The sequence below is a fragment of the Apaloderma vittatum genome, unplaced genomic scaffold, assembly GCF_000703405.1.
Source record: "Apaloderma vittatum isolate BGI_N311 unplaced genomic scaffold, ASM70340v1 scaffold36586, whole genome shotgun sequence".
In the NCBI taxonomy this organism is placed as follows: Eukaryota; Metazoa; Chordata; class Aves; order Trogoniformes; family Trogonidae; genus Apaloderma; species Apaloderma vittatum.
The window spans coordinates 2,476-14,199 of NW_009720747.1; the positions used below are offsets into that span (position 1 = coordinate 2,476).

General features: G+C 38.6%; 1 protein-coding gene across 1 annotated transcript; it reads right to left on the reverse strand.

Moving 5' to 3' along the window:
• Nucleotides 1-2,088: 2,088 nt before the first annotated feature.
• On the reverse strand, nt 2,089-8,929 carry LOC104269927 (HEAT repeat-containing protein 3-like; the record flags this gene model as incomplete). Its single annotated transcript, XM_009871111.1, has 7 exons — nt 2,089-2,464; nt 3,416-3,592; nt 3,695-3,838; nt 4,666-4,754; nt 7,251-7,387; nt 7,632-7,714; nt 8,772-8,929. Coding segments are annotated over 7 exons (908 nt in total), but the record flags the coding sequence as incomplete, so codon positions are not given.
• Between the last annotated feature and the right edge of the window lie 2,795 nt (nt 8,930-11,724).

The following is an 11,724-nucleotide window of genomic DNA, read 5'->3' on the forward strand; positions in this document are numbered from 1 at the left end:
TGGCTATAATGCGGGATACAGCCGCCTCCCAAATGTCAAGGCGTGATATGTAAAAAGTACTTCACAGCAAATGCTTATTTCAATCTTGCCACTTATTCCTTCTCATAGAAAGCAAAAATAAAACCAGGGAGCAATGGTAACTCCTCATCTACACAGCTGGAGATGGAATATTTTTCAGGCTGCAAGAGAGGCCAAAGCAGCAGCAAATGCCACTGGTTCCACTGCTCCTGAGCAGGGCGGGGAGCCTGCAGCCCTCCATGCTCTGTACTTACTACCACAGACTGCTTTAAATTCAGCACCTGTCCTGGTATCAAATCTCAACCAGGAGCCAGATCCCGTTGTGCTAGGTGTCAGACAGGGAGACAAATAAGGCTGCAATCCATACTTTCAAAGGACTGTGGATTTTAATTGAAACACAGACAGATGATGCCTTAGGGTCCAGGGTAAGCAAACAAATTCCATTTCAGACACCTGTTTTGATACCAGTCTTAGCTGTGTGATTACATGCAACGATGAAGATGACTTGCATCCATTTACTTACGCTACACACTGTCTAGATCGGTACAATTTCTGCCACCCTCAAAGGATCTTCAAGATCTGGCTTTGCTGACCTCTAGAGATCCTCTGCAATCTAAACTATCCTGCAATTCAATGTAGCACCCAGAAAATGAGGGCAGAACTTGCTGCGTGAAAGTCCTTTTACGTGCGCCAACTGTGAATAGGAACACCTTTTATCAGGCCAATGTCATGCTATCCTCAGTGTGCAGCACATATAACCAATGCCAGGATTATAATCCAGGCACTGTGCAGTTTTATGCCATAATCCAATCAGCTGCTACACTCCAGAGCTCTCTTTGCTGCCTGCCCCTGCCAAATGCCAGGATAAACTTTCAACTGCTCCTCAGGACTTCTGCTCTTTTCCAGGCCAGGCTCAACGGCCTCTGAGCCCTCCCAATCCCACTCACTCACTCATGGGACTAGCAGGCATCACATCACATCACATCTGGCGTGTCCTCCTACTCTTGCAAAGTTAACAGCAATAACAGGACTTCCAGGCAGTATAGCTGCTTCAACTCATTTTTTCATTTTCTCTTGCATCTGACAAAATACATACGTCAGCATTTCACAAAGTCGGTCATCTCCAAGTTATTCGGTCAACTCCTGAGCCTGCTTTCTGCTCTAAGAGACTGAAATCTAACAAACTGAGCAAATTTGGTCTTTGTAGCTCCATTCCTAACACCATGGGCAAAATTTTGCCAAAAACTAGATGCCTGTGCTAAGGCAGCATGTCTTAGAATAAAAGAGGCGGAAAACACTCGTATTTCAAAAATCAGCGTAACAGAATGCTTTTGTGCTTGGTTCTGGGTGTTCTTCCCTTTAAAAATGGTGACGAGAAGGTCTCACTCACAGAAACAAACCCAAAGCTTTTGATATATGGAAGTTCACAAACAATCTTCATGAATCAGTGACATTTTTTAAAAAAGTTTCTGTATCATACAGTTTAAAAATCTCTATCACAAATATTTGAAACAGGCATTTTAAGCAATTATAAAGTTACTTAATAACTCAGTATTAAAAAAAATACTTTTTATTAGGTTTACTGGGTCCCTGAATTCAAATTCATCTTGATGTAGAATTAGAAAAATGACGGTATATCAGGAGACTTGATTTTCAGAAATACCAATCAAAATAAAGTAAAAACGGAGTGCTGCATATAAGCGTAGGATCCTCTTACACTGGTTTCCACAGCAAGAAGTCATTATGCTGAATTTATCATAAATGAATCTAAAACAATTTTCAATAAACCTCATACAGCAACAGATCCAAGTGCTGGCAGTCATCTATACGCTTGTCACAAACTTGTTTTGGGAAGTCTGCCGTAAGTGCCCGTGCAATTCTAGAAATAGTAAGAGCAAACAGCAGAAATGAATCTTCTGCCACTGATCAATTCCCTGAAAAGCATCTTGAGCTTTTAATTTTTTTTTCTTGATCTGGCACATAACCACGAATATTCTCTAAATTACTCTTTCACACAATTCTAGTTTTCCACCTGGATACATGAGGATTTCTAAACAATGACAGTGGTGCTATGCACTGACCTCAGGACTGCAAGAACACATTCTTATCACTGTCAACACCAACCTCCAAGTATGCTATGTTTTTTTTTACGCTGATGTGACTTTCGTATTGCATCAACCCAGACGTATAAAAATACTGAATGTAAAACAGTATTAACACGACAGCAAAACTGCTCTGTTCAATATATTTCAGAAGTCCAAAATCATTATATTTTTGGAAAACATTACTCAATAAGGGAAACCTTAGTTTAACGTTCCTCGACATTTCAAGTTGGGGTTTTCCCTAGTGTCTCCTGATACGCAATGAATCTCCTCAAATTCATCTTCACATTGTTGAGAACACACAGTTGATCTGTACTAAATTGTCTTTTGCCTTCTTTTCGCATCTGTAAAACCAAAAAATACGTACTTTACTAATGGAGAAGTTTCTCCTATTAGATCACCTAAAGTTTATAGTAATTCTATACAGGTTTTTGATCAAAACGTGCTTCCCATGCCTTTTGAGAACTCCAGCAAATTCACGTGTGCATATGCATAGCTAATAATTATTTCTGCAAGTCAGTTTACTGTAATAAAGTCTGCCTAAAACTAGACTACTGTTGGCATGCTATTTCACTCAAACCTGAAACATACACTTATTTTCTGTAGGTTTTTATATGAAAGACCTTGCACATCTAACTAACCAAACAATTGCAGCACTCTCAGGTATGTATTTCGTGTGTATAGTGCTCAGCTTTAAGACTAATACAGTGGTTCCTCAGGCTTGATCCGACTGAAGAAACAGCATATTGAAGGCCATTGTCTATTTAAGACAAGGACGTACCTAAAATTACAGCTTAGAATTTTGGCCTTGTGATTCTTTACAATACAGAATACATAATCTATTGTAATTATCCACTGAAAGAACAAAAATGTCAATCTGCAACTGAGCAAGTTTAAAAAAAAAAGATGTCGATATAACTTCAGAAGGAACTTCTCTCCCACCAGTTTAGCTGTTCTCCTCCAGAGACATCTGCAGTATTTATTTATTTATTTAGTAAAAAACCTAGGGTTTCAGAAGAATACAGTGATTTGGACATCAATAGTGCTGATGGTAAAATGCAGATAATGCAACGTAGATGCTGCACTGTTACCTTGCTGGTTCCATGAACTTTTGCTTTCCTCTAAAGTGGAACATCAGGGATTCAATTAATGTTTTCTTTCTTTTTCTCTTCCTTTTTTAGTCATCTTATAAAACCACACATTCCTGTTTAATTCTCTTCTCTAGCCACTCAAATCTCAAAGCTTTAACCCACATTGCGTGTTGCGACCCTGAGCTGTCTGCGTTTGATGCCTACCCTCATTTTGAACACTGGCTGAAATTCTTTCAGAGCTGGAAGCAACTTGATCTGTACCGCTGCCTTTTCTGCTTCTTCACCATCTGCAAATACATCAAAAAGTGCATCCAAGGCTTCCCCTGCTACCACAAGAGAAGATTCCTTCATAGCAACGTCAAGAAGAAATTTTCCAATCATCTGAAACGAGAGAGAAAAGTTGACTTTTCCAGCAATGCTTAAGAAACTGAAAAGCAGCTTTAAAACTGTTTCAGGCTTGCAATGCAAAGTTTGCTTTTTCACCTTTAGTGTTTCAGCTGTATCTTGTCCTTTTGCCAGGACGCTGCCAGAAATTCCAAGGATGCTCACTACATTCACTCTAACACTGGCATTGCTGCTGTGAATACCAGCTTCACATAAAGCCAATAGCTGCTCAGGAGTCATACACTGTTTAGCAAGGCAGGGGGGGAAATAAAAAGAGAAAGAAGGAAGATGTATTTACATTTTTAAGGAAATTTTCAAAGATGACATTTAGATCACTTACTTTTACAGAACACAGGCAAATTTGTAACAGAGAAACAGAGTGCTGTGCTATGAAAACTGAATGTTTTCTGGATTATGACAATGTAATTAGCAAGAAATCATTTTAAAATCTCCCTTTCAACTTCTTAAGGTGTTTCTTCTAGGACATAACCGAGGCTGTCATGAAGCTGAAGGAAAAAGTTCTGAGCCCAAAGGGATTTTCACAAATTTACCTGCCCCAGCAGCTATTTCCAATGCATTACAACCCACAGGAGAGAAGTTAATTTTTCAGTTTAAAGCTGGAAAGGACCAGCATACCATCTAGTATTACACCTTGCATAACAAATTATTATGCTTCGTTCATATATTTTGCTCACTAATTTATGTCCAACCAAGATTCTAGGGACAGCCAGCTTCAACAATCCGGAAAAAAAAAAATCCACATTTCTAGGTGCTAATTTACTAAATGCTTGTCATTATATCCATCTCCTAAAGACATTACCTGTGGCTTATCGCTGTTCTGGTTTTGAAATATCCTTCATCTGTTTATACATTAAGGAGGAGATGTATAAAAATGTATTCATGTAAGGGCCATGAAAAATACAAAGAGTGAATGCTTTAATTCTGTTCTTTCAGTGTTCACCATTACTGAAATTGAACACTTAATTTAAATAGTTTTGTTTAAAAATCTTTCCAGCACAATCTCCCATGAATCTGAATCCACCAGAGCATTTGAGTTTGAAAGCTTTTACCTGGGAGATGTTCTTTGATGCCATTGTTTGTAAGAGAGCCCTCAAAGCGCTCGTTATGGCTTCCAGGAATTCTGTGTCTGTAGGGAGTTCTGTCAAAGAATTGAACCCAGAGCCAAAAGTTAAACAGTCAGATGAAGCATACAAGAAGCAAAGAAATACAAATTCCTTAATCCCTTAATTGTTCCTCCAGGTAGTACTACAAACAGGAAGAGCTAGATTCTCAGAGGCTGGTCTTTGTAGGTTGTAACCATAGTGATTTGTCTGAATTCAGCATTAATTGCATCTGGAGGTAAGACCACACCATCGGTCCTCATTTTCAGGCATGTCCCTGGTTGAGACACTTGTGTGACCTAACGTATGGTACGAACCACTGCTGGCAGAACAGAACCCTGGAAAGTGGTGTCACATGGAGGCCGTAATACAGGAACTGAGAAAACTACAAGAAGCTGACTGCATACTTTAACTCCTTTCTTCTGAACAGCCTTTTTAGACACCCAGAACACTGGACCTTTCCCAGTTCATAGAATAAGCATATTTTTCTAGTGGTTTAATAACCTTTCAGGAATGTATGACTCAAACACTGCATTAATCTTTTTTAACTTCAAATTCATCAATACCAGCCAGCATCTTCAATGCATGTTCTGCATTTCTTGAAGCTTTTTATTTTTCTCTAACGTGTTCTTATTTTATGGACCACTCCAGATGCAGAACCTCTTGATTGTTTCATGCAGATCTCCTCCTTTCCCATGTAAGCAAATTAGATCTGTATGCCCCCTCTTCACCCTGCAAACCACAGAATTCCTTCTAACTACACGTCGGTATGTTATCAACTCTATCTGGCAGTTTCCACTACAGAGCATTTAACTATTAAAAAATATTATCTTAACAAAAAAATGGACCCAGGTCATTAAATTCATTTGTTAGCAGCACCCCTTGTCTTCAACTAGTCACTTGTCCAGTTTCACCTAAGAACTTTCTGACTACTGTAAAGCATAACATACAGACCCTGAAATCTTGGAAGTCTTGCTCTTCAGGCATGAGACAAATATTTTATGTGAATTTCCTTGCATATGTCTTCATATTTATTTTCATTTCCTGTATTTTAGTTTTTCAAGTACTCTCAGTAATAATGTTCCCATAGGCTGATCACATTCTTTTAATGGCATTTTTTACGCTTTTCCAGAGTGCAGATGTGTTTTCTGCAGATGTATTTTCAAGCATTAATGCAGTGTCATACTATACACTACAGCAAGTTAGAACTACATATGCCACATTTGTGGCTACAAGGGAAGATGTTTAAAGCAAGGGAAGAAAAATGAGCTTCTCACGCTTCTAAGAAACAAAAAAAATGACAAAGCCATGCATATGTTAGACTTCAGCAGATCTGTCTTGTGAAAAATGTTTTCTGAGAATTTTAAGAATTGGCAGGCTTTTCCAGCCTCCGAAAATAGCTCTTATTTTTTGAAAAGCCATTGTCACTGACCTTAAATAAAAAACAGATTATCAGAGTAGTCTGAATGAAGCAGCCTGTCAGGGAACGAGGTAATAAGCTTGGAACCAGTGTTTTGTTCCTTTTCCTTTATTTTTTTTTTTTTAATCTGCGTTCAGCTTCTCCGGTGTCAGTAACAGAGACATCATAGCATAAATTGTCCAAGTATTACTGGAATGATGCTGATCTGATGCACAAGGTTACAGGAGCTGGCTGGAAACGCTAACTGCTGTGTTATCTACACTAGAACATGCAGTATTACTGATACTAGCAAGTGTATGGGGAAAACATCACGGTATCTCAGAAGTAAAGTGCCTTAGAGGAACTACAGTAAAAACACCTTGTTAAACACTAGAATTTATCTGATCTTCTAAAATTGTATTTTTAGAAAACATAAATTTATTGCCTTCTCCATTGAAATAAAACCACCCCCATAACAGAAAGTTGAGCAGCTTTAATATTTAGTCATAAAAACTTTGCACATTTTCATATTACAAATATATTTTCAGTAAAGCTATGCAATCATATGCATAAATCATGTCCTGAAGAGAAGGTGGCTGCTGTCTCTACTACTGTAAAGTACACCATGTATGCTTTGGAGATTTTTGCAACAACCACATTTGCTATCATTGTGTAAGATTCCCAGAAAAATTGATGTGAAAACCTGTGCTAGATATTCTTTTTTTTTCACATGTCTATTTAGGCTAGTTAGCACACTTAAAAAGAAAACATCACATCTTCTTCGTGGCTCGTCTGATTGATGAAAAACTGGTAGCATCACAAATTCGATCAAGCAAACAGTTCTCATCTCACAGCAAGGCAGGAATCATGCACCAACAGTGACCTGATGAGCACACACACAGATGTAAAGCTTATCCTTGCACTAGGAACATACTTGCTCAAGGTGCAATTTGGACAAACACATCTCATCAGGATACACAGTTTTGTCAGCCCACTTCCGACATTCAGTATCCTTATTTTCAAAGAGATAAAATTAGTAATAAAATGGTATTAAAACTCAACAATGTACCTGGCTACCTAGTACCTGTATGATCAGCACAGGGGGTCTGCAAGCCCCCCTCACTAAACACCTTACCCGTTTTAGAGAAGACGAGCTGCGAGAGATGCTGTGCAAGGGACTGAAGTGCTGAAGCTCCCCCAAGGCAATCCACGTCTGACACTAACAAAATGCTATGAAGACACGTTAAAGCTCTACACTGCACCACACTCAGTCTGAAACAAACAAACAAAAAACGCACTTAGCAGACCTCTTTAAAACAGATGTCAAAACACAAACAAGAATCTTGAATTCAACAAGGCAGTTTACCAAAACGTTTAATCTCATTATTCAAAATCATTTATCAGACCTGCCATTGTCCAGATCTTAAAAGTAACCCAAAGACGGATAATCATTCCAATAGTTCTAAAACAACTGAATATACATGAAAAATACAAAAAGAGACAATGAAACTCCTACTTTTTAATTAATGGTTTCCAAGACGGATTGTGCATACAGATGTCTAGAGCAACACTGTTCGGAAAAGCAGTTTTTTCAAGAATCTGAGGAGGGGAAAAAGAAAGGTTTAGCAATAAAGGCTTTCTCTTTTTGTTTTTTTAGTGTGTTTGGAGGAAAGACTGAAATTTTAGCTTAATGCCAAACAGATACTTCAAACTACATATTTCCTAGCTTTCCAGGTAGCAAGTGTCTCACTTCCTTAAAGCGCCAGAACTGTTCTCAATTACTCAGATGGTGCAATTGTACACTGGGTCTAGCATAGTGTATTTTAAGTATCCAGTTGTACTGAACAAAAGGTGATTTTCTAGGTGTCTTTTATTCTTTTTTATTTACATCTTTCTTCTTACAGATTCTGCTACAGTATTTTCAGATAGCTCCAAGTCCAAAAAGACCTTGTCACATAACATAGACTGTTTGCTATTAAGTACAAAAAGCCTTGAATGTTTTCATCTCGCACCTTGATGTCTTGGGTCAGAATTCTGCAATGGTGCTGAACTAACATAACAACTGATTGAAACGCGAGACTTCATCTTTACAACTCCAAATAAGAATGAGCAGAACAACTCTGAAACGAGAACATCTGAATTCTTGTCAGTGTCAGATGATGTACTTCACACACTATGTAAAAACAGTGGGAAAGAAGAACTTGCACTTTTTCAGTGCTGACTGTTGCTACTCACATGTTACTTCCACTTCACCTAATTAACACATAAACCTAGCAGTGACGCTTCAGCTCAAAGTTTCCTTTCTTTTTGCAGGTAATCTTTTTCATGTCCAAATCAAGGAATAATAACCTTTGTATTTTGGAAAAGCCAAATTTAAAAAAAAAACAAAACAAAACAAAAAAGCAACATGCCCCAAAATCTCTACATTTCTGAAACACATGAACCTTCTATTCCCACTTACATGAAGAAATTATTTAGGTCAAAACAGCTCATGTGATGATGCTCCACCTTTAGGCCAAAAAAAGTGAAGCTAAATTGAATTTTTAAAAATATTCCTTTTCTCCAGTTAGATTGGGATAATACGTTTCCCTAACCCGGAACACAAATCAGGTGCAAGTAAAAGATTGTACCACATGTTGGAAAAAAAAGACAGTACCTTCTTTGGAATGAGGTTGTTCAGAAATGCTGAGTTAACCTCATCAGAGAGGCACAGGGGTGACATCAGCAGCCCACTCCCCTCATCATATGTATTTTCCATAAACAAATCGCTTTCATCACTGCTGGAAAGTTCTTCCCATTCGTCATCAGAGGGATCTGAGAACAGAAGGCAGACTTGTAAAGATGTAACAGTGCTCATACAGTAGGTATCCTACTTCTCAATTATACGTGACTCCACCTCTTGGCTTAGGAGTCATTAAGCTCACAAGCTCAAACCAAGTGCCATTAAGCCACAGTTCTAAATATTATGCTACTTTTCTTTAATTTGTTTTATTTTGAAAAAATATTGATTTTATGTTCATTCAGGCAACAAGTATTCTTATGAAGAGGTTTTTCATACATAGGTACTTCATTCTCTGCTAATAACTATGCTTTACTTAAAGATAGCAAAGAGGGTACAGAACAAACACTTCATAAAGCATTTACTGCGATTTTAACTTCAACTGTACCATTTTACTTTCTGAGGTAGATTGAAGCATGCAAATACAGCAGTTTAACTTAATTTGTTTACTAACTGCAGTCTAAATGCTTAAAGCATTGTTTTCTCTGGCAATCCTGAAGCCACAGACTGATGTCCTCTGACTGGGCAGTAACTGGGCTGGAGGAAGATGTGACTGGGAGCAAGGCCAGCTGAAAGGAAATGACAACAGCAAAACAAGCCAAGGCAAGCAAGATCACCTCTGCCCTTTCAGGCAAAATATTTAAAGTAAATTAAACTACGTTTTTAGTTATAAACCCAAACTAGGTTTATACTTGCGCAGTTTGCTCTACTAGCAGATCTGTAAGGGCAGAGACGGAGAGAGGGGCTGAGGTGCTGTTACCAACAGGCACGGCTACTGTGAAGTGAATAACGTGTCCATGGCTAAAGGCAGACTAGGGCTGACAAGAACAAGCCACGTCCACCATTCATATTTAAACTGATATACCTACTTCCATGGGGTTTACACTGATTATCTAAAGTTCTTTTAAACTTGGTTACATTTTAACTGCTGCGACATTGGTGTTTACGCAAGTCCTAAGTCTGCAGGTTGGACCGATCCTCCTCACCGACAGCTGAAAGCTCTGCTTGCATACGTAGGTCAGGATATTTAACTACTGTGACAAAAAAATACACGCATTCCCAAGTCATTTTGGCTGACAACACAGATTCATGTGAGATCTAGGTGCTGTAATGACTACAGTAACAGCCATGCACTTTTGCTGTGGCAAAGGCTAAAATTCATTCACTTAAGATGCAGCAAGAAAGACCTAAACAACAAATTTCACCTGCACTTTGTGGCGGCTTAAGAATTTATTTGAAGGTGACAACTACCATTTATCTTATGTGAAGTAACTCATCAGGCTGCGGCAACTTGATTATCTGGGCATCTTCTCTGGCTTAGGGTAATATCCAATTAATTCTAGAGCCATACTATGCTGGTGTTAGCAGCCTTTGCATGAGAACATGGTCATTTCTTTATGCTTTACCAACCCCCAGCAGCAATAAGCACGGAAGCAAAGTAGAAATCCCTCTTCAGGTCGGTCTCTTACCTCTTCTAAAAAACAAAAAATCCATCTCCATCTTTACCAAAAAAAACCCCCAAAATCTTTGAAAACTAACTGGTAACTAAATGAGCTGACCATGCAATTCAGCAATAAGAAAGACAACAGCCATTGCATGTTCCCAGTGAGTGACCCGGGCAGAGCAGGAACTGGGCTCTACCACATTCACCCATAACCAAGGTTTCTTGGGAGGCTCTTGGAAATACAGAAGCGTTTCCAATGGCAATCCCATCTTAACTAGCGCTGGTAACCTATGAACTACAGACCGGACAGCAACGCCAGCGTCTCCTGGCTTCCTTCCCGTGTCCCTGTTAAGGGAAGAGCACTCTGCTTCCCCCAAATGCTGGCCTGCATTCAATAAAACACATCTCTTGCCAAGTATGGTTATTTCCCTCATTTCTGTGGCAAGTTGAGTGTTTCTATGAACTCAGCATAACGGCTAAAGCTATTTTAGTCCTCAAATAACTTGAAAATTAAATGAACAGCTGCCTCTGGATTCCTTTTAATTTCTGCAGACTATGTTTCTGTCTGCCCATGAATGGGTACATTACTGTAGTGAAAAAAAAACACAATCAACCTTACATTACACTGAGTGAATGGCAGAATACGCAGCTTATCCACAAGAGATTTTCCAATTAAAGAGGAGAGCTTATGAATTACAGCTCATTAGATGAAAAATGCAGTTATGAAAGGAGCTTCACTTATACTAAGTGCAGAATTTCCTTGCGCTGCAAGAGAAAAAAAAAGATCACCATTGGGAATACCTGAGTATTACTGTGGATTTTATTAGAACCTGAAAGATTTACTCAGAAAGTTATCTCCTACACAATTACTTTTGCATCTCAATTACAAACTGTAGTGGCAATTAAAGTTTTCAGGTTTTGGAGGGCATTTTGGCAGGTCAGTTTTGTTTGGTTGGTTTTTTGTTTCTTTAAACAGAATTTGCAAATTAGTTATTCATTTTCCTAAGAGTATCTGAGTTCATAGAAGACACAGACTACTTCCTATTCCCCCAAATAACAGTTTGTCTCTGCCCTCTAAAAAAAAGCTCATAAAGGCAGAAGAACTCTGAACAGTCTAAATCTGCATTACTGCCAGCATTGCATACAAAAGCTGTCTCTCCTCCTTATTTCGCAAGACTTGAGTATCAAAACTACAAGATTTATCTGCCCTGCAATAAGATTCACATCCATTTTGTCTCAGATGAACACTCAGCACTGCATTCTACCTGAACAAAGAATTTGCTGTAATGCTTTTTAGGCAGTATCTCTGTGGCACAAATGGAGTTTTTTTATTTGTCTTAAATGTCGGTATATGTAGCACCCTCAGTAAGTTTGCCGACGACACCA